We start from the raw sequence: 22229 nt of genomic DNA on the forward strand, positions 1-22229 counted from the left end.
CAGGTCGTCGGAGCCGCCGCCCCGGCGAGGCGAGGGCACCCGGGCGGCCGGGCCGGTGGTTGGAGGCGTCTTCCCGGAACCAGAAGGAGCAGCTGCGGCAGAGAGGATCTAGATAGATAGGATAGGCTGGTGTCTGACACGGCGGGGTCCGATGCCATGCCGATGCGGAGTCTGACCAGGATAAGCGTCGGATACGACACGGATGGGTTCTGACCTGCAACTTGACAATCGAATTCATTTCGTTTATTTATCCAAGCAACCTGATAAAACTGATAAACAAGGTAATCCGCACATGGACAAAGCTCGTTAGCTAATATGAATCCCGGCAGTACGGCGTGTTGTGGAGTAAAATAATAAAAACACATTTTCTTTGGTCATAGTCCCTTCGGCCTAAATCAAGTGAAACACTCGGATCACGGCACGCATCCAGCTCGACCACGTTTTCCTTTTCGCCATGTCATCTCCTGTAAGAAAGGACGCTTATACACGTTCAAAGTTTCAAGCTAAAAGAAATGATCGTTCAGGCTATACGAAGAGTCAGTGACCATGGTGCTCAAATAAAGAATAAAATCGCTAATTGATAAAGGTAAAAGAGGATGTTCGTCCAAAAAAGTCAGCGGGCCTTTCACACTTCCATTTCGCCTCTGCATCCAAATATACTAACAGAGCCAAGAAATATCTGACCCAGCTTCGCGTTATTCACCAGATTGAGTTGGATTACTGGAGCCAATCAACTTGATTACCCCCTTCCCGTGGACACCTTAATTGAGCCTCCTGCTTTTCCCGGTAGCATCCATGATCATTCTCGTCCAATGATCCAAAAAATTGAGAGAGAGAAACGAAAAATTAGCAGCCAGTAGCTATGGTGATCGATCCATGAAAACGATAGATCATGAATGAAAACAGAAGAAAATGAGAGCTAGGCTGATCGGTAAACACCTGTCGATTAAATTTAATAATTAACCGTAGTTAGTTGATTGATAAACACCTGTCAAATTAAATAATTAACCGTAGTTAGTTGACTTGATTATGCACAGCGGGTTCATCGCTTTTATACTACTGTTTGTACTATGCCGCAGTACTAGTACTCCAGCTGATGACAGATCAATTGCAGGAAAATTACAAGAGGATATTTGAATTTGTGATGGGGCAATAGGTTGTCGTCCCTATCCATCCGCCTCACGCACACATACGCAACGCAATTGCAAATGCAACACATTGACGCGGCTCATGTTAGCTGGGACGCGGTCAAACGTTGACACAACTCCAGCTGGTACTCTATTCAAACATTTTTTAAATGGCATGCTGAGCTGCTCAACTGTGTATGCCTTTTTTGTTGGGTTATCCTGGAGGTTGGAGATCGAACTGTAGGTAGGATGAAGATGAAGGCCGACCTGCACCGACTCGGTATGGTCAGATTATCTGTGATGATAATGCTCGGAGTCAGACAAGCTAATGTGTGATGATAGTGTGTTGATTTCCAGCTGGAGATGGACTCTCGACCAAAGATTTTTTTTGGGGGGGCACGATGAAAAGTAACTCACCTTTTTACATAACACACGTGAGCACGTACAGTACATGTATAAAAAGATGACAAATCCATTGTTTGAATAGATTACTATGTTCACCTTCTTCAATACATTTTCTTTGTGCGGAGAGGAAGTGGTGAAGAATCGACCTTTGATGCTTCAGACAAGTATGCAAATTAAAGCAAGAATCAGATGGCCGTGCTGTCTGTACAATAGTGCTGCAACACTGAAAATGGACTTGATCCGGTGTCTGCAGTACGTCCTGCATAGAGGCAGGGAAACAGAGGGGAGAAAAATCAGAGAAACAAGCTCCAGAAGTCCAGAGCTCCAACTCCTGACCCAACCCGGCACCACACGGGTCAGGTACAGAACGTAACCACGGTTAACTCTCCGGGGCGCCCTTTAAAAGCCCCGCCGGGCTCGTCTCATTCCGCCCCACACCGCTTCACTGGTTTCCTTTCGATTCCAACTCCACACCGCTTCCTCGGCGCACGTCGTTGTTCCCGTACGTGCCCGTCTCTCCTCCTCGTCCAATCCAATCCCCTTGCAATCCTCGCAGATGCTCTCGAAGCGTCAATGGCGGCCGTGATCGTGGTGCAGGTGCTCTTTCCTAGCTAGGCTGCTAATGCGCTCGCTGTGTTTTCCATTCCTGCAGGCTGCTCCAGCGATCCCTGACCCTGACCATGGCGGCGCCGAACGGGCTGGCGCGGATCGAGACGCACGGGAAGAAGAAGCACGAGAACGGCGTGTGCCACGATGACAGCGCGGCGCCGGTGCGCGCGCAGACCATCGACGAGCTGCACTCGCTGCAGCGGAAGCGGTCGGCGCCCACCACGCCCATCAAGGACGGCGCCGCCTCGCCCTTCGCCGCCGCGCTCTCCGAGGAGGAGCGCCACCGCCAGCAGCTGCAATCCATCAGGTGCCGACCGCGCCCGCCATTTCATCCCCTTCTCTTCTCAATATCGGTTCTGTTGATTTCGTTAATTAAAAAGAGCTTAACAACAATGTCCAACCCAAGAACATGAGAGGTGAGCAAAGATGAATCCATTTTCCCTTTTGGAAGAAAAATCCAAAATAATTGACGTTTGCGGGAGCTGTGGCCTGCGAACTCCGGAAGAAGAACAAGGAACGGAACAGATCATACCTGGGCATAGATAGGCACGCCGGGCAGGCCCCACCAACATACTTGGTAATAGTATAGGTATTTTTTTTAAAAAAAAGTCTTACTATACGTTACCCAAAAAAATAATTTACTCCAGTAAACTAAATAACACAGCCCCATTAAAGAAGCAGCAAAGATTATGGTAGTGACGCTTTACAACTGTACAAGCCTTACCTGGTTTTACCATCGGCCCATGCCGTTTTTCAGACAAAAGAACCATCACACAAAGAAGGTCTCTCGCGCGCACGGGCACCCCGTGGACCGCACACGCAGGTGGCCAGGTGCATCCACGGTATCACGTAACCTCCCGTGCATGGCACCGGAGTGACGGACACACGTCACGAATTCACATGCTTGCATCGAACTTGTTCTTATCGCATCGAATAAATCCCCATATTTCCATCCCCTGTAGGCCGTAGCACACATGAATCATTGAACTCAATTCCGGTACTAGCTAGTCAGCGTGCCTTTTTTTATTTTTTTATTTTTTAAAAAGGAAGAAAAGGTGGGGAGGAGATAGAAAAGGATCAGCCGGTGTGGTGGTTCGCACGTAACGGACACGCAAGCAACTTGGCACGGCAGGGAAAGAACCTTACCTGACGTGACACCGCTGTCGCCGTCGGCCGCAAAACAAACTTTCTCCTTCATCCCCCAAGAAACCTAGGATCCTTTACGCAAAAAGTCTGCGCTGCAGCTCATCAGAATCTGTAGGACTATCAAGGAGCCTAGTTGTGTTTGCGTAGGCCTAGTTGTTCATCTGGGTCACCTGATCTCCTCCCGTTTTCGCGCATGAATTCGTGTTGATTGTAAGCGTAAGTAACATGCTGCAGTGCTAGCTGCAAGTAAGCATTAGGAACTGTATGTTAAGGATCTACACTAGCAGCTAATGATCCTTTGATGATTGATTAAATTAAGCGACATGTGATGGATGATGATGCAGCGCGTCGTTGGCGTCTCTGACACGTGAAACGGGCCCCAAAGTCGTCAAGGGTGACCCTGCCAGGAAGGGCGAGGCCGCCGCGAAGGGCGCGCCGCCGACGCCGCAGAAGCACCACCAGCACCACCACCCCGCCGCCCCCACCATCGCCGTCAGCGACAGCTCCCTCAAGTTCACCCATGTCCTCTACAACCTCTCCCCCGGCGGTACGTACGCAGCCTTTCCCTGTTCACCCACTTGTTATTCTTCGTCCAGGCATACACGTACGTGATCGAGGCGAGACTAATGGATGCTTTTCCCCTTTTGGTGAAAAACAAAAACAGAGCTGTACGAGCAGGCGATCAAGTACGAGAAGGGGTCGTTCATCACGTCCAACGGCGCGCTGGCGACGCTGTCCGGCGCCAAGACCGGCCGGTCGCCCAGGGACAAGCGCGTCGTCAAGGACGAGGCCGCCGCGCAGGACCTCTGGTGGGGCAAGTGAGTAGCGCCTCGTCCTCGTGACCATCATTCTGTTTCGCCCAGCTGAGTTGCTGCCTGCCGAGGCCGGGCCTCTGCTTCGCGGCTGACCAACAAGCACCTCTGGTGACCAACGCAGGGGCTCGCCCAACATCGAGATGGACGAGCACACGTTCCTGACGAACCGGGAGCGGGCCGTGGACTACCTCAACTCCCTGGACAAGGTGTTCGTCAACGACCAGTTCCTCAACTGGGACCCGGAGAACCGCATCAAGGTCCGCATCATCTCCGCCAGGGCGTACCACTCCCTCTTCATGCACAACATGTAAGCCAACACCCTCCCAGTCAATACTGTCTGTCTTGTACTCTTATTGCAGTACTCTTATCCTAGGTCGTTGCTCCAAAGCCCAGATAAGTTCATTGACGATGACCCCATTAAACTACTACATTTACAGCATGGTGTATGAGCTATGATTATATATCATGTTTATATATTTACATATATGTATACATCTATCCTGTGATCCTGTTGCATTCCAAGACAATTGGGGACCAAAGCTATAGTATACTGCTAGAGCTGTAGAAGAAGTAACTGGGGGTGGGTGGCAGGTGCATCCGGCCCACGGACGAGGAGCTGGAGAGCTTCGGCACGCCGGACTTCACCATTTACAACGCCGGGCAGTTCCCCTGTAACCGTTACACGCACTACATGACGTCGTCGACGAGCGTAGACATCAACCTCGCTAGGAGGGAGATGGTGATCCTGGGCACGCAGTACGCCGGGGAGATGAAGAAGGGCCTCTTCGGCGTCATGCACTACCTCATGCCCAAGCGCGGCATCCTCTCGCTGCACTCCGGGTGCAACATGGGCAAGGACGGTGACGTCGCCCTCTTCTTTGGGCTCTCAGGTAAGATACTGGGGGTGGATCCCAACAGGATTGTGGTGCCGTCACCTGCCCAAACCGCATCTGACGTTTCGCTTAGCTTATCCTATCCTATTTATGCCTCGGATTTGCTGTTATGTGATGTCAGCGTCACTGACCTGTATGAATACCGTTGCCGTATTTGCTGATTTTGGCCCCCCCCCCCCCCCCCCCCCCCTCAAATCAGGTACTGGAAAGACGACGCTGTCGACGGATCACAATAGGCTTCTGATCGGTGACGACGAGCACTGCTGGAGCGACAATGGCGTCTCCAACATCGAGGGCGGTTGCTACGCCAAGTGCATAGACCTGTCCCAGGAGAAAGAGCCTGATATCTGGAACGCCATCAAGTTTGGAACTGGTACATCCCTAAACTTTCGGTTTCTTTTGCTATAATAGTGGCATTTCAGATCTTGCACTGTCTTTGCTCTGAACGGGCTAATTGAATGTTTCTGTCGCAGTGCTGGAGAACGTCGTCTTCGACGAGCACACACGTGAAGTTGACTACACCGATAAATCTGTCACCGGTAAACATCCCCAAAACACAGACCCATTTTTTGACCGGTCACACGCATCGTAAGAAGACTCTGTGACCTCACACGCTGCTGGTTTTACTGCAGAGAACACTCGTGCCGCTTACCCGATCGAGTACATCCCTAACGCCAAGATCCCCTGCGTCGGGCCGCACCCCAAGAACGTCATCCTCCTGGCGTGCGACGCGTTCGGCGTGCTCCCGCCTGTCAGCAAGCTGAACCTGGCGCAGACCATGTACCACTTCATCAGCGGCTACACCGCGCTGGTCGCCGGCACTGTGGACGGCATAAAGGAGCCGCAGGCCACGTTCTCGGCCTGCTTCGGCGCGGCGTTCATCATGCTCCATCCGACCAAGTACGCCGCCATGCTCGCCGAGAAAATGCAGAAGTATGGCGCCACCGGATGGCTTGTGAACACCGGATGGTCCGGCGGCAGGTATTGTTCCTTAACTGATCTGCATTGAGGACGTCATGTTTTTTTTTCTTCTTTGTGCGACTGCAAAGCTCGTGTTCGTTATGTAACTGAAAGTTCATGACGGTGGCCTGTCAGGTACGGTGTGGGCAAGAGGATCAGGCTGCCCTACACCCGAAAGATCGTCGACGCCATCCACTCCGGCGAGCTCCTCACCGCCAACTACAAGAAGACCGAGGTCTTTGGGCTGGAGATCCCCACCGAGATCGACGGCGTGCCATCGGAAATCCTCGACCCGATCAACACCGTAAGCCCTGTCACTAACCAGTTCGCGCCATCAGTCATCTTGAACTGCACAGCTTGTTCAGAACAGAACACTGACCAATTTTTTGAACTTGACGAATGGTATGCGCAGTGGACGGACAAGGCCGCGTACAAGGAGACGCTCCTGAGGCTTGCCGGGCTCTTCAAGAACAACTTCGAGGTGTTCGCCAGCTACAAGATCGGGGACGACAGCAGCCTGACCGACGAGATCCTCGCCGCAGGCCCCAATTTCTGATGATCCGGACCGGCGAAGCGATGGACTGGGTTCAGAATAAAACCGTGGTGCGTGCGTGCGTGCGTTACAATGATGATGACGAAAAAAAGTGTTGGATTGATGTGCCAACATAGTAGACTAGCTCTGTGTGTTATCATGTTTATGCGTGTGGTGTTGTTACCTGTAAGGTTTGTTCTATCAGCTTGTTCGGCCTGGTCCTGTATGTTATCGTGCTTGCATCTTGCCCGTGTACTCTCTTTGGTTTCCAGAATTTGAATATGAACTATTTTGATTTCGATGGCCAGCATGTGCTCCTACATATATGCTAGCAATTTTAATGAGGCATAGTTATTTTTTAAAAATATAAGTATTAGAAGTTCGTGAATAAATTTGAAGCAAGCACATCTAATCAAAATTATTTATTATATTTACACTCTCTCCCTCTCTCTTTTTTTAATTTATAACACAATATCCATATAGATACTCTATATTGTTTATTCAGTTGTGATAGATTTTGGTTACCAATCACTCAACATCCTATTTGTAATTTTTCAACCTCCTCGTGCATTTAAAATAATATGTGTTTAGTTAAAACAACTTGAGTTGTGTCAGCTTCTACTACTGTCTATTTGTAATTACTTCATGAGCCCCAATTTTTTTTTGAAACGTATGAGCCCCAATTATGTCATCTCATTTTTTTTAATCTTAGATGTTGGCATGTTGCTATTTGTAGGATAAGTTTATCATGGAATGTTGTGATCCTATTTATATTTTTCCCCTTTGTACCAAACCTCTGTGTGCATTCAATATAATATGTGTTTTTTTACAGAATCAACAGGGGAGGCTCCTACCTATTTTTTTATATATGAGATGGAATATGTACAGACGTGAGTTACACAGGCTTTAAGCCTAAAAGAAAAGGCAAATCATAAATTAGAGAATGCTCAACCAAACAATGATAGAATCTCTAAACGTTGGATTCACCCGCAAGGTGACCAACTTCATCTCCCTCTCAAACAATTGTCGCCATCTAGCAAACGAGAGAACTTCACCATAAAAAATGATAGCATTTATGTGGCACCAAACGAGAGAACTTCACCATAAAAAATGATAGCATTTATGTGGCACCAGATGTGGCACCAGATAGACCAGCAAGTTATGATGATCCCTTCCCTGAAAATCTTATTGCCAAACTGTTGCCTAGCATGTATAATCATGTCAAGTGGATGAAGGGAGGTATTCCAGTGGATTCAAAAAAATCCAGCATGCTTCACTAAAGGGACAATCAAAGAATAAGTGGAACCTTGTTTCTTCCACACCTTCCATACATTGCACACAAAGATAACTTTCCAAGAACATATGCTTGCAGCGCAACAGATTCCTAGTGTTGAGGCGGTCTCTGAGCAATAGCTAGAAAAAGAATTTATGTTTGTTCTGTACCATTTAAAGAGGGGCGATGCCGGCAGTGATCCATGAAGTTTATCATAAGCTTTTTTAGACGTGAAGATAGCAGAGCCCCAAATATAAGTCCACTGGTCAAAGAGCTCCTCATTGAGATTCAGTCTGTCGATCATCTCCTGGAGAGTAGACAGTTGCTCTGAAGCCTCTGCCGAGAGGGGCAACCAAGAAATCCTGCCAGGATTCGACATATAATATGAGGTTAGTTAACACAACTTGAGCTATGCCAGCTCCTACTACAGTCTATTTGTAATTACTTCATGAGTCCAATTTTTGTCATCTCATTTTTTTATCTTACATGTTGCAACTGAGCTTTGCTTAATTGCACGTGACATTTTGCTTTGCCATCCGAATGAAAATATGAACTATTTTTTTTCTTGCCGTGTTTAATCTAACCTTAGCTATTTAATAATGTATTTTGTATGAGATATTTATTTACACATTTTTGCTTCTCAACTCATATTGATATCAAACTACCCTTTTCTGTTTTTTACAAAAAACTTTGCTAGTCACTAATTGTATTTGATACAGGCGCAGAAGTGCACACAGCAGGCTAAACCCATCGTGGGACACTGACGAGGGCTCAGATTGAGAGACAGATTGAGACATGATGATGTGTAAATCTACTGAAGATCAGATGAATAGAGAACCCATTGAAAATTCGGAAAGAAATGATGGTCAGATTTCGACTAAACAGCAAGAATGGCATCACCGTACACCAGTACCACTTTGGTACGATAAACCTTTGACAATATGAGGCTATAAAGCTTTCCTTTTCAACATGATGCCATGGCCCGAGCGTAACTAGCCGGCTCTTCGTCCTTTTACTCTTTTAGAGCTCAAGGTCAGCGATAATGTCAGTTTAACAGGTGACGTCGCGGGGTTGACACTGACCAGATCAGAAACCTTTTTGTTTTCATATCTGCAGGCTGCAGCCTTCAAGAAAAGCAGCGCGTACTTGTACGGTGTACGATAGCCCAACTATTTTTGACCTTTTTTCGTGGATTAAAATATTTATGCTGATGAGAGGATGAAGGTGATCTGTCTGAATACTGAACCCCAATATGATAAGCACTAGTAGCTTTATTCTTGCACGGGTGCCTCAGGTTATATGTTATCATGTTTATTACAGCAGCTAATGGTGAAGTGTACGGTGTACCAGCTTTCTCAGAAACACTCAACTGGATTATAAACACTATCCATTTTCCGTTACATGAAGAAATCTACACAGTATGGTTGGTCATTTTTACAAATTCTCCACTGGAGGTATTGATTTCAGTTAATCTAATTACATCATATAGTAGACTCAACAGAATGAAGTGGTGAGAATCCTAGTTCAATGTTACAAAAATTTCTTAAATCATAGAATAAATCCACCACACCTTACAGGGAAGCTATGATCTTTAGAACAGATACAATCCTTCACTTCGTAGCTGTTAGCAATCGATATGATCATGGTTTACAGCTTCAGGTCGCACAGATCAGTTGTCAGCTTCAGTTTCCAACTCTGATGGCTCGCTTTGGAGCTTCATTTCGTCAGAGCTCTGATCGTGGCAGTTACGATCAACATCCACCATTAGGGGCTCACTGTGGTCATTCTCCTCATCTTCACTGGAAGATGACATGGCGATAGCTGGAGGAAACGGAGATGTCAGGTTGCTTGAAGGCATCTTTGCTATTATGGCCCCTCCAGATCTGATCTTTGATTCAACGGCATTGATAAGTGAAGCTGCCTCCTCAAGAGGAACAGCACGCGCACCACAAGCAAGAGCTGTAGCATGAACCAGAGAATTTGGACCTGTTCCTGGCTTGTTCAGTTCAGACAGAACACCTGCAAATGGACCTAAAGCACAAACACCTCTTTGTGGCTGCCTGATGGGTTCTGCAGGACAGTATGAAATCGGAACTGCTTCAATAGGTGCAGCCAACAATCTGTATGGCCCATCTGTGGTCCACGAAAAATGAAAAGGTATCAGAATAGTACTTCTGGCAGATAAGATCGACCTAGGTGCTAAATTTTCCATAGACCATCTTCTATTAATCCATCGTAATCCTATGTTTTCTAAACAAATAAAACTTCCAGGATCTGAAAAATAAAAAACATTGTGGTCCACATAATGACAATGCTCCAAAGATGTGTACCCTGGGAAATGTCAACACACAGCTTAAATAATGGGCTGTACTATAAAGCGTCCCGGCATGTATATAGACATGGGACTAAAAATTTTGCAAAGTTTGGTGGGCTAAGGGGACAGAACATAAAAATATATATTTTGGTCACAATATTCTGAAGATAATCATTGGTATATATAACGAACCATTCAAAACCTTCCATGGTATATGTTCATTTTTATGTGCAATGCAGACCATGGAAGCAATCAACAGACAAATCATTTAGAAGATTAGAAACTCATGCAGAAACGCAGAAGGAATTGAGCTATCGGCATGGTGCTATCAGGAAGCTTGAGTTTATTAGAGCTACCTGCAGAAGATCGAGGCAAGTTCTGTGTCACAGGCATGCACAGCGCAAGAGGTATTGCAGGAATAGCAACCATGGTTTCTCCAGAAGATCCATGGATACCTTCATCCTTTCCATGGATGGCTTGATTAGAGCTAGTGTTCTGTGGTTAGAATTACAAATATGAATCTTCTGGTCCAAAACGAAGTACTCAAAACTGCTGGATGCATTAAAAAATCACTGAGTCAGGTAAGATGTAGCAAAGTTACCTGAGGTTTTTGCGTAGATGTCTCCTTTATGTTCTCAAAATGCACAAAAGAACCTTCTGTTGCATGCCTACCTTGTCTCCCTGTTGATGGAACAGGAAAGTGTCATAAATAAAACAATAGTTGTAGAAAGGTTGGATAAATTGATCATTACCATAGCATATTTACCATTTTTTAGGAAATCACTTGATAGAGGAACATTGTCAACACGATTATATAACCTTGAATCAGTTATAATGTTGGTTGGTACCAGCAAAAGATTGGAGGCAGACTCTTGAAGCGGCCTCCTGGATAATGTTGTTTTCAGTTCAACCTGAGTTGAACATTGCAAAGTACTCATAGTTTGAACCTGAAAGACATCATGTTTGCTTTCACTAATAAGATCACGATTTGGCAATGCCGGACGACTCCTTTTGACTTCAGCAACCTTTTTTGCAGCCTCCTTCAAGGCAGAAACTGCCACATGGTAAATTTCTTCTGTGACTGACCCTTCTTCTGCAAATTTTAACGCCTCTTGACATAAATTGTTATAAAGGACAGTGAGGGAATCCGCAGGATTACATTGGGTTCCTGCACTGCATCCCTCATTTTTTACATCATTAGGATCTGCACTCTTTGCAGTGAAATCAGCAACTTCTCCAGAAGTATTGTTTGAGGTAATAGGGACCATTTTAGAATATGACAGAGAATGGTTATGCTCCTTCTCAAATTTAGAAACCATCCATTTTCCAGAGTTCATCTTTTTCACTACAATCATAGCTTTGCAACCAACTCTAGTTATCATTCTCGGACGCTTTGTTTTCCCTTCATCTGTCACCACTTTCTTGGTTCGAACTTCACGGAATCCTTCCTTGGAACACACAATCTGGCGAGAAATGATTGAATTATCACGCCTTGAACGGCAGTATCTGCTAATACGTGCACGAAAACCATTTAGCCTAGCATAGTTTACATAGAATAATTTTGCAGCTTCTTCTGATTCAAATTCCATACCCTCAAATGGCTCCTCAACAGGGCCCATCTCAATAGAATGTGGCTTCTCCATTGGATCACCGTTCTGGTTTGCTGGCCCAGAATCAAGTTTTCTTGGTGGAACTGGTCCATGATTATGGTTCTTTACGAATTTGGTAACCATCCATTTGCCGGGACCAAACTTTTTAATCATTATCATGGCCTTGCAACCAACTCTAGTACCTGCCCGTTCTTGCTGTTTTTGGTCAGAATGGAGGCCATCGCAAGCACGGGTTTCATGAAATCCCTCTTTTGAACACACAATACGACGAGAAATGATTGAATTATCACGTCTCGAGCGAGTATACCTGCTGATCCGGATCCGAAAACCAGCATTTCTTGCATATGTGCTGTAGAAATCCCTTGCAGCATCTTCAGACTCAAATTCCATTCCTTCACAAGGTGTTAACTCTGTGTCATCTTCAAGTCCAATTAATTTTTCTACTTCATGATGATGCGCTACTAAAGTCTCCATAGATCTAGGCAGTTCTGTCAAAGAGTCTAGCTCATTGCCTGGTTTTGACTCGCTAGCTATTCTGATTACTGTCCCTTCCATGACCACCATCCACCGTCACAGAACTATGTGGATTTTCTTAAATACCTCTTTCAAGAAATTTCAGAAGAGAAATACAAGTCCAGAATTACCAAAATAGGATCTTGTTACACATCAGGACACGCCCTGTGCTCAGAGGTTGTTAACACATGGGCCTGCCTGCAGACTAGTCTCAATGGTACAAGGAGTGGGGCACTGTAAAAAGATCTAAAGTTAAATGGTATCGATCAGAATTTGGAGCAAGTGCCAAGTGGCATGAAGCCTTACAAAGTAAAAGGAAACAATTCAACAGCTATAAACCAAACAACTCTGTTCAAACACATTGAAGTAGCAAGGAAATGATAGTTCAGTTCCTCAGGCAGCATGCCAAAAATGTATAATCTATTTTGGAATCAAAGAACAGAATATAAACAATATTTTTATCAGGTGGGGAGCTCAGATGCACCTGAGCTCTTTATTAATCCATAAACTACATCACTCATTTACAGCAAGGTTTGACAGGGGAGTTAATGTACATCATGACTAGAATGTTTGGAAAAAAAAAGGAAAAGGCACATTGTGACTACTGTTGCAAAGAATCGCTGATTTATCGTTCATTTCAGAGAACTACTCTGAGCATGACTACCCTGTAGCTCACACCTTGGAGATGATCCTATGGCAAGGGAAATTAAATCCCCCTTTTTTTTATGTCAGCGCCCATAGGTAGGAGCCACAATAAAGCAGTCTCTCACATCTTAATTTTACCACTAACGACTACAAGAGTACAAGGTCATTGATCAATTGCCAATTTTAGGAAAGGGGTTGGAGATGCAAAGTTTCTGTTCAAAGTCTTCAGATTAAGCACCATGGTTCTGTTTGAACGGGACAGTGTCTACGTCAAAGGCCATTTATGTTTTTTGGGTGGCTTTTCTAGGAAAGATACAGAGGAAACATCCTTACTATGGGGGTGTTTGGATACGAGGTGCTAAACTTTAACAGTGTCACATCGGATGTTCGGATGCTAATTAGGAGAACTAAACATGAGCTAATTATAAAACTAATTGCAGAACCCTGTGCTAATTCGCGTGACGAATCTATTAAGCCTAATTAATCCATCATTAGCAAATGGTTACTGTAGCACCACATTGTCAAATCATGGACTAATTAGGCTTAATAGATTCGTCTCACGAATTACACTCCATCTGTGCAATTAGTTTTGTAATTAGTCTATGTTTAATACTCCTAATTAGCATCCAAACATTCGATGTGACGGGTGTTAAACTTTAACACCATGGAGCCAAACAGGCCCTATTGAAACTGCACCCTTTCCGTTACTTTTTCTGAAAGTCACTGCTACCGAATGTGTACTAGTCCATCAAATTGCAGTAGTTGCAACTTGCATGATTCTGTAATGTTGAATCTGACACTTGTTCAACAGCTACGTTACTCTGGTGCACCACAAAACAGCACAGGATCCTCCCTCATGTCTCCGCTTCAGAGTTCTTATCAAGAAGCACAGAATCGATCAAAAACTCAACTGTTCCATTGGGTTTGCGTATGTTCACGGCAGTCAAAAAGTGGACCATTTAACGAAAATATTTATTGTCATGCATGGAACGAAGATATTACGCTAAAGCCAGAAAGCAACGGTTTTTGTGAGCCGAAATGAGGAAAAGCAATCAACACCTGTTCAAAACCAAAGGGAGCAAGCAGAACGAACAATATCTCACCTTTTCCGGCGAAGATCGTCGGGTACCTCGCGAAGCAGGAGCCCAAGTGTGTTCCGATCGCCCCAGAGCCCAGACCAGCGCCAAGAACACCGAGAAGGGAACCAGCAACCAAGACGAGGCCAGGTCGCGGACCGGTCAAACCGAATCCACACGCGACCGCAAAACCCGCACGCCGCTGCAAGAACCGCCGGTGCAGCAACCGGGCGTGGTGAGATCGCCGCCACCGTCCATTGTTGCCGAAGGAAAGGAAAAGGGAAAGGCAGGGGACGGAAGGGATTAGTGGAGGTTGCTTGGGGTTGGGAGGGGGCGCGGGGGATTGATTAAAGAAAGCGGACGAGACGGGAGTGGGGGAGGAGACGACGAGGGCGGGCGGGGCGGATGAGGCCGGATCTCCGGAGCACGAAAACGGACGGCGGAGAGCCGCGCGCGCGTGCGGGGTGCGGAGGGCGGCGATGCCAATGCCCAGGAGGCGCGCGGAGGGAGACGCGGGAGGTACGTGTAGCCGTCTCCGTCTCGGAGTCAAGTGGCGCAGCTGGCCAAGTGGATAAACGAGTCGTGGTGAGGCGGGCCATGACGCTGACGTGGACCACGCGGGGCCCGCATGCAGGGAGAGAGGGACGGGAAACGGATGGCCTCGTCGTCGTGCAATATGTCCGTGTCATCCGCCCCTACTTTTCAGGGAATTTTCTTCGCTGAAGCGAACTGAATTGAACTAGCGTTCTGAGTTAGCTGAAAACAGGTGGTGCAATATGCAAACGGTGATTCAGTTTTAGGTGGGCCTGTTTAACTGTGTACTGGGCCATCAATTGGGCTGCGTACGGCCTTTTTGTGCGCCCCCGAGGTTTGCGCTGGCCTCTGCCCAGCCGCCCTGCCAACGTCGCCCCTGGCGGCCTGGCCTCCGCTGAGCCGCCCCGGAGGGACTCGCCCCTTGCAATCGTCGCCGACGCCGTCGCCCTCCACCTCTGGCCCCGGCGTGGAGCGGAAGGGGACCGTCCGCACTCGGGACTGGTTTCGTTCGGTGGTAAGAAACTCTAACTCGCTTCGACGGATTTTCTCAGAGTTTCGTTTTGTCCCGCGATATTATCGGTTTATGTGGGCAGTTAAATCCAAACGTTTGTTTCTCTCCATCGATTCCTCGGATTTATTTGGTGCGCGGTGGAGTCCCAATACGGCAATCAATCCATCCACTGTTCTGGTTGGGTTCGTGAACCCCTATGCTCCTGTTAATTTCAGGTTACTATGAGGTCACCACTTGTTTGTTGCATTGATTGAATTGGTCTAAGAATCATATTGCGTAAGAGATGTACACTCGTCCACTCGGGGGCAACCATGTGGCATGGGGTACAGCAAATTTGTTTGATGTTTGTGGTCATGGGTTTAAGCCCCCAATCTCCTTAGAATAGAAAAAAAAATGAGGTGCATCCATTCAGTCACCGACCTAATAAGCTGTGGACATTTGACGACATATAAATACGCTGTACTTGTCTTTTTTTCGAGTGGTGACAATTATGTGTATATTAGTTATTGGGCATTTTCCTCTTCTTTATACTTGTCCTTGATATAGGACTGTTTTGCTTCACAGGGAAAACCACTCAGAGTTAAGTTGTTCAGATATTTCTAGGGATGTTGGCTCATGGTGTAGCAACTGATCCCTCAAGGAATTTGCGATGTCCAGCTACTTCAAGGGTGTCGACTGCACCCTTGGGGCTTGTCTTTTCATTGAGTTTCAACATGGGATGCAAGGAAAAGAACAAAATCTTCATCAATGTGGATAGGTATGGTATCTTACATTTCTTGTGACTACTGCCTTTTTGTCAAAGCTTTCCTCCAGTTCCTGCTGTGAGAAATGCAATTTCTCATCAAAATCCTTCAATGCAGATGCACAAAATACAGTACTCCGTTCTGTTATGCATAGGGAAATGCCAGAATCACACATTCAAACCACTGGCAACTGCATCGTTTGGGGACATGGCTGATTCTTCGACTCGTGAGTATTTGCTGACCATGTTCTATGACATGAAAATCTTACATGATCAGTTCATACACTTGAGATGCTGTACCATTTTTTTCATATTGAATTTCAGTAACCTTGATGTATGTCTTTCTAAGGAACAGTTGATCAGCTCATATCAAATTTACCATTTGTTCCCTGAATAATTGATATTAGATGGTAAAAATAAACATTGACTGTTATCATTGCCAAGTGCACCACATTCAACATGTTATATATGTAGAGAACAAGTAATTTGGTAATCGATATCACCTGTTTGTCCTGACCTTGTTTTATAAATCATGCGTAACTCTACTTGGCCTTTCAACTGTGCTGTTTGGAACAGTTCTTTTTTTAATAGTCCTTGAGAATCCTTTTTAACTCCTTGATTTTATTTCAGCCATCTTTCCTAGAATCCATGTGAAGGATCCATATCAGCGTCTTGGAATCAGCAGGGAAGCATCTGAACAAGAGATTCGAGCTGCCAGGAACTATCTGATAAGTAAGTATGCAGGCCATAAGGCAAGTGTTGATGCAATTGAGTCTGCCCATGACAGGATTATCATGCAGAGTTTCTTTGATAGGGAAAAAAAAAACCCAAAATGGACCTCAAGAAAAAATTTAGGGAACTTTGTCAGTCACGTGCAGTCAAGGCTATTCAAGGCAGATTCCAAACACCACATAGCAAAGTCATTTGGCAGACAGAAATTACTTTTATCTTGCTTGGAGCGCTTACCCTGTCTTTTCCTACTGAAGAAGGGCCAACTCTCCAGGTGGCCATCTCTAGTGCAGCAAATATCTATTTCATTTATCAGAGGGTCAGAACTCAGAAGTGGATGGTGAGCATTCTTTTATGGGTATGTTCTTGTTATATTGTTTGTTTTATGCCTTTCGTATGTTAAGGATATAGCTGCATTAATCTGCGATTTGGTCCTCATAGTGCTACAGAATTTGTTTTGGGGCTCCTCTGATTCGTTTGCTCTGTATATTACCCATATTCACCATTTGGTCTACAAGCATAGTGTATTAATGTATTAGCATTCTTGTTCCAATTAAAAAAGTTTCTCTTCATCACAAACCCAAAAAATCTAACCTAGTAGCTAGCCACCACTGGCCCGTCGACATACATATATGTATCTCCTGGTAGTGGTGCTAAGTCAAATCTATTTCAGCTACACTAAGTTTCCTATGCACTGCAATTTCGACCAATAAACTGCCTTTCTTCACTCTTCAGCCTGTACAAGTTAGATATGCAGCGGCACATAGTGTCTTACCACGATATGTATGATACATGAAAGCAGTTCTTTATTTTCGCAAACAAGCAAATGCAATACAGATTATGTTTCTATCCCATCCATGCCTGATGAGTTACGCTATCATCATGCATGCATCCTTCAAAATATGCTGGGAGCTGTATTTATATCCTGTAGAGACTGAATTGCAGCGGGAATGGTAGTGCATGATTGCTGGAGGCTTGGATTACAAGGAGTTGGAATGCAATTCTTGGGTTGCTTGGTTTACTTGCAGTACATCTAACATTTTAGCATCTTAGTTTGGAAGTAAAGTGTTATGTAAACATGTACGTTAGCAATGTAGGTTGTACTGCAGATCTTGTGAAATCTCAATATTTACAAATTACAAGTAAAGATGTTAACTGTGAAATAGAAAGTTATGACGCTAATGTATGAAGTGGCAAATTATAGTGTACGATGGGAGTAGTTTCCAATCCTAAGTGGCCGTCCGATGGAGTGGTAAGTGGTCGATTATCCCTAATAGAAGATATCATATCTGCCCTTGTGGTGAAAGCATACTTCCTCATTTAATCAAACTCTGTTATAATGTTTTAGTTTTATTAAGCATAATTTTCAAGAGGACCTGTTTTCATCTGTTCCCATCCCAGGTTAACTTTGAGTCTTTGACTGATACTGGTAACAGCTTGCATTTTCTTAGAACTGATAACAACCTGATAATAGAGATTAAGAAGCAGAATATAACAGTGTTGGCTGATGGCAGCATGTTCTAAGTAGGCTTGTCTATGCTTCCTTTTAATAAAGTAGAATTGCTACTGCTGAGATTAACATATGATATTTAAGAGTAAAGATTTTAGTTTTGCAATAGACGTTAAGAGGCAAATGTGTGGAGTGGCAAATATAGATTCAACGGGAATGGTTGCAAATCCTGAATGGCCATTCCATGGAATGGGAAATAGGTAGTTTTCCCTAAATATAATATATAATTTTGCCATGCTAGAAGCAAACCGCAAACTTTCTCACCTTATGCTGTAAGCATATTTCCCCCCACTTTAATCAGATTTTCTTATGAAAGTTTGCTTAACTAGAATATTTATGATGACATGTTTTTATCATATACATGGTCCCACTCCTAGGCAGTCCCTTCGCCAATATATCGTATGATGTTCCTTCATAGATCATCATACTAAGAACTGAGTGCCTGGTTAGACTTGTGGGCCTGTCAACTTGCTGATGCCAATAATGCCAGTTCATAGTTCAGTCAATAAATCAGAATGCTGATGTGTAACATACAAAAAATGTGCAAAAAATGCTTGCAGATGCAGGCCATGTATTCTGAGACAGCTAGTGGGGTGGCTAGAGGAGTAGAGGGTAGCCATTTGTGATTGAGCACTGCAACAGCTTGCGCTTTTCAGAGCTCAATTAATCCGATTTGGGTCATTTTAAGATTATCATAATCTGTTGACCTGATAATAGAGATTTAAGAAGTAAAATGTAGCAGTGTTGACTGATAATAGCATGTTCAAAGTGGGCCTGTCTACATTTCTTGTCAATTAAGTATAATTGCTAATACTGAGATTAACGTATACCATTCTCAGTTCTTTTGGTGATTATTAACCTTTCTGTGATATTTCAGGTTTGGATCTTTCTTTGCTTCCTGGTTCCTTGGCACCTTCTTGATGGTATCTGTAATTCCACCTATACTGCCAGGTCATGTGTTACATATGCCCTCCTTTTCATATCATCAACCTTCCTGAAGTAAGAGATCTTCATATTTCCATGTTAGCCTATAGTCCGGCGGCAGTCATCAACACGGTATCCTACTTCTGATGACTCTACAGTCATCTGCTTCTTTATTTGTTTCTGGGAGTTGCAAATGGTAGTTCTTTGGTGAGTTGATAGTAGTTGTCAGGTTGTAATGTGAGATGTGGAACTTTTTTGCCCTTTGCCCTTGAGATCTTGAGCAGTGAGTCTAACACCTCCTGTAGGCATTCTGGTTGATGTGTTAAACACAGTTTGGTTTTGGATTAGATCATATGAGATAATATCCGTCCGAATTTAAATGCTGACCGAAGCTTCTGCCCCCATCCGTCGTTTTTGGATCGACCCCACGACGTCACCTCGGCATTACAATCCACTCGCCCTGAATGCTGCTGCTCAACTGTCCTGATTGCGTTTGCAAGATGGGAACTGGAAGGAGCATCTTAGGTTGCTGCGCCTGATCTGATCTTGGTATCACTTGAGTTGTTGTGCCGGCTTTGTCGTCTCATAATGCGCCCATTGGTGGTGGCCGAATCGTCATCAGTTGCAGCTATCCATTCTCTAGTGTGGAACCGGCCGGAGTTGCGAAGCCCGTGACCCGGAAGCCAATAATGTCTCGAACAATTCAGTGATCACTCTGGACGGCCGTGCCACTTAGTGCTGGTGGGGCTTTGGCATTAGACTACTAAAATCGCCTGATCCGGCCTCTATATAAGATCACTGGTGTGCTCATTATTAGACTATTGCATCACTTGACTGGTGTCATGGTGTGTATAATAATGTCAGCTGATGGGCTGGTGGTACACGGCTGCTAAATGGACTATTGCACATGGTCCATGTCCATCTTGAGCATAACCAATAGCTTCTGTGGGGGGCAGGCCTGCTGCGCGTGTAACGAAAGAAGTGGGTAATTTTGATAAAGATTAGGGATTACTTAGTTTATTTCATATAATGGCAGAGGTGGATAATTTAGATATATAGATTTAGAGGTTACTTTATGCTATCTTCGTAACGGTATAGGTGATAATTTTTTAGAAAATATAATAGATCCAATGGTTATGATGATTTGAGTCTACTGATTGATGCTCAGATGTTTTAGAGAATTTTTAGGATTTCTCTCTTTTTCTAAAGTGTCCTGGTGCCACAGGAGATGCCCATCATGCTGACGCATCGGTCTATTGCAGCAGTGGCACGTTGCGCAGGCGTCAGTCACGTGGAAGGATGTCCTAGCCTCATCCCCAACCATCTGCCTCTGAGAACATCTTGTATCTTGTATTTTAACAAATCAAGCGGTGTGGATGCTAGAGGATAGAGAGTAGCTGCCACACACAACACAATGGTGTTCGCTTTGATCAACTACTTTCCGCACCTGCCCACCAATGATCCGGGTAACGAAAGGAGTGGTTTCTTTCTCGTTGATCGTCGCATCTTGGGTTTGGCACATGGGCTCTGCGTGGTCCTATGTGATCCGTGCTCGAATCTTCAGCGCTTCGTCGAATGCAGATCGCGTTTGACGAGTGTCACTGTTGCCCTTTATCATCGTGGAATTCGACTTTACACTTTAGGACAATGGCATTTCTGCCATATTTCAATGGCAGAGATGGCTAGACGATAGGCTTGCGCGCGCATTGCTTTCTTATCTGTCGTACTGCACGTCTGCACCTCTTGCACGGCGCGAGTGCTCGGCCGTGCGTGCGCATTGCGTGACACCATTTTTGTACATCCCAAGATGTTATGTGCACTCCAAAACTAGATAATGGTACTATGGAAGTAGTAGTTAAAGTGACGAATGGAGGCAATAATGTCTGCGACGTACAGATGCCATCTTGCTCATCTGCTAGATACCTTCTGCCACATCTTGCATCCATTGCCACCCAAGCTTTCTCGTCTGTCGCCGTCAATGATCTGGCCACGCCTTTCTGTTCTCTGACCATTCCAGCCAGCGCTCCTGGCCTCATCAGGCACCAGTGGTGCGGCACTGTCGGAACCAAATGTTTTTCAGCGACGTCCACCGAAGAAAGAAAACGAGCACGGAGCATGCATCGAATCCGGGCGGGGTTGTTTGCGCGGGGCGTGGGGGCGGTGCAGCCTTTCGGCGTCCCATTGCAGTGTGGAAGGCCGCTCGTCAGTCGGATGCTATCGCGATCGGCATTCCGACGCACGGCGCCGGTCACCGTCATGCACTAAGCAGCCTTCCACGCTGGTCGGGATGCTATTTTTCTGGGTTCGCCTCTCCGGGGCGTCATCCCCTGGCTGCAAATTTCAGGTCGGGATGCTATTTTTCTGGTACGTGCGAGAAAGGGAGTGTTTCGACCTGGCAATGAACCTCTGTTTGCCCTTGCTAACCCTTCCAAGCAAAAAGTACTCTCCGGTGTCTGATCCAATCCGATCCACGCGACTAATCGCGTTCGCCGGCGTCACTTGCCCCAGCTTCCACGCCCAAACCTCCGTACAGATCTAATCAAAGATGTACGCATCACGGAACCAAAATCAAAGACATCAAAAGAAACAAGAAGGGTGACGTGCTGCAACGATCCAAAACGTCCAAGTAATAGTCGCCGGCCGGTCGCAGCCACTTCGCTCCGGCGTTGTCCTCCTCCGCACCGCGCGCGGAGAGTTCCGTTCCGACGGGCGGCATCAACCCTGAACCGGTCGGCATCGTCGGCGCGCGCACGCCGCAATGGACAAGAGCTGAGTCGAGACCGATCGAGAGGCGCCTTTCGTTGCCAAGCACGCGCGCCCGCGCGGCGGTGTTCACGTACACGACGCGACGCTGCCATCGGGAGGACGCCGACGCACGAGACAACACACTAGAGTGGGTGTTCCCCTCAGATACGCGTGTCAGGGCGCGAAGCGGATGCGGACGCGAGGCACAGGGACGCCGCACCCGCACCCCCAGCACCCGCACCGGCTGATTCCGCGCGGGATGGGGAGGCAACGGCGACGCCGCACCCGCAGGCCGCAGCTGATCTGAAGCGGCGGCAGGGCCGGCAGCTCGTGCGAGCTCTGAACATTCTGATGCATCCGTCGCGTTCTTTATCCGATTCGTCAGAAAGAAGTAAACTGTGCAAGGACAGACGGGTACGTGCCGACGTGCCGTCACGGATCTTGGCACCCCTGCTCTGCTCAGGGAAATCCTCCATGCTAAATTGCTAACCGTCTATATCTGACACTCTGGTTTGGTTGCTGTTGAAGAAACTCTGATGCGATTGCTTCTGAATGCGTTGGGCCAATGGGACTGCTGCTGTGGCCGCTGTGGTCGTCCCGAGTCGCAGGCCCGCAG

The 22229-nt window shown here is 46.1% G+C and overlaps 2 protein-coding genes and 1 pseudogene across 2 annotated transcripts; 2 read left to right on the forward strand and 1 right to left on the reverse strand.

The window, feature by feature from the left end:
• Positions 1–1939: 1939 nt before the first annotated feature.
• LOC101783767 (phosphoenolpyruvate carboxykinase (ATP)) lies at positions 1940–6794 on the forward strand. The gene is made up of 11 exons (XM_004984910.3): positions 1940–2034; positions 2185–2448; positions 3632–3834; positions 3952–4105; positions 4224–4409; positions 4694–4992; positions 5195–5368; positions 5469–5534; positions 5628–5976; positions 6091–6259; positions 6368–6794. Exons 2-11 carry the CDS (start codon positions 2213–2215, stop codon positions 6509–6511), a joined length of 1980 nt encoding a protein of 659 aa, XP_004984967.1. The 5' UTR covers positions 1940–2034; positions 2185–2212; the 3' UTR covers positions 6512–6794.
• Positions 6795–9130: 2336 nt separating this feature from the next.
• LOC101766516 lies at positions 9131–14387 on the reverse strand. Its single transcript, XM_012842980.3, has 5 exons — positions 13946–14387; positions 10841–12431; positions 10676–10755; positions 10431–10569; positions 9131–9893 (listed from the first exon to the last, which is right to left on the reverse strand). Exons 2-5 carry the CDS (start codon positions 12246–12248, stop codon positions 9430–9432), a joined length of 2091 nt encoding a protein of 696 aa, XP_012698434.1. The 5' UTR covers positions 12249–12431; positions 13946–14387; the 3' UTR covers positions 9131–9429.
• Positions 14388–14976: 589 nt separating this feature from the next.
• On the forward strand, positions 14977–19254 carry LOC101784180 (annotated as a pseudogene).
• The last annotated feature ends 2975 nt before the right edge of the window (positions 19255–22229 follow it).

Source organism: Setaria italica, chromosome IX (assembly GCF_000263155.2).
Source record: "Setaria italica strain Yugu1 chromosome IX, Setaria_italica_v2.0, whole genome shotgun sequence".
In the NCBI taxonomy this organism is placed as follows: domain Eukaryota; kingdom Viridiplantae; phylum Streptophyta; class Magnoliopsida; order Poales; family Poaceae; genus Setaria; species Setaria italica.

Excerpts from the sequence above, each read along its gene's own strand:
- LOC101766516 (XM_012842980.3), bottom strand. The coding sequence starts at position 12,248 with ATGGTGGTCATGGAAGGGACAGTAATCAGAATAGCTAGCGAGTCAAAA. Across the intron at positions 10,570-10,675 it reads CATCTACGCAAAAACCTCAG|AACACTAGCTCTAATCAAGC; the intron begins GTAACTTTGCTA and ends TTCTAACCACAG. Across the intron at positions 9,894-10,430 it reads CTTGCCTCGATCTTCTGCAG|ATGGGCCATACAGATTGTTG; the intron begins GTAGCTCTAATA and ends CGTGGACCACAG.
- LOC101783767 (XM_004984910.3), top strand. The coding sequence starts at position 2,213 with ATGGCGGCGCCGAACGGGCTGGCGCGGATCGAGACGCACGGGAAGAAG. Across the intron at positions 3,835-3,951 it reads CTACAACCTCTCCCCCGGCG|AGCTGTACGAGCAGGCGATC; the intron begins GTACGTACGCAG and ends AAACAAAAACAG. Across the intron at positions 5,977-6,090 it reads ACCGGATGGTCCGGCGGCAG|GTACGGTGTGGGCAAGAGGA; the intron begins GTATTGTTCCTT and ends GTGGCCTGTCAG.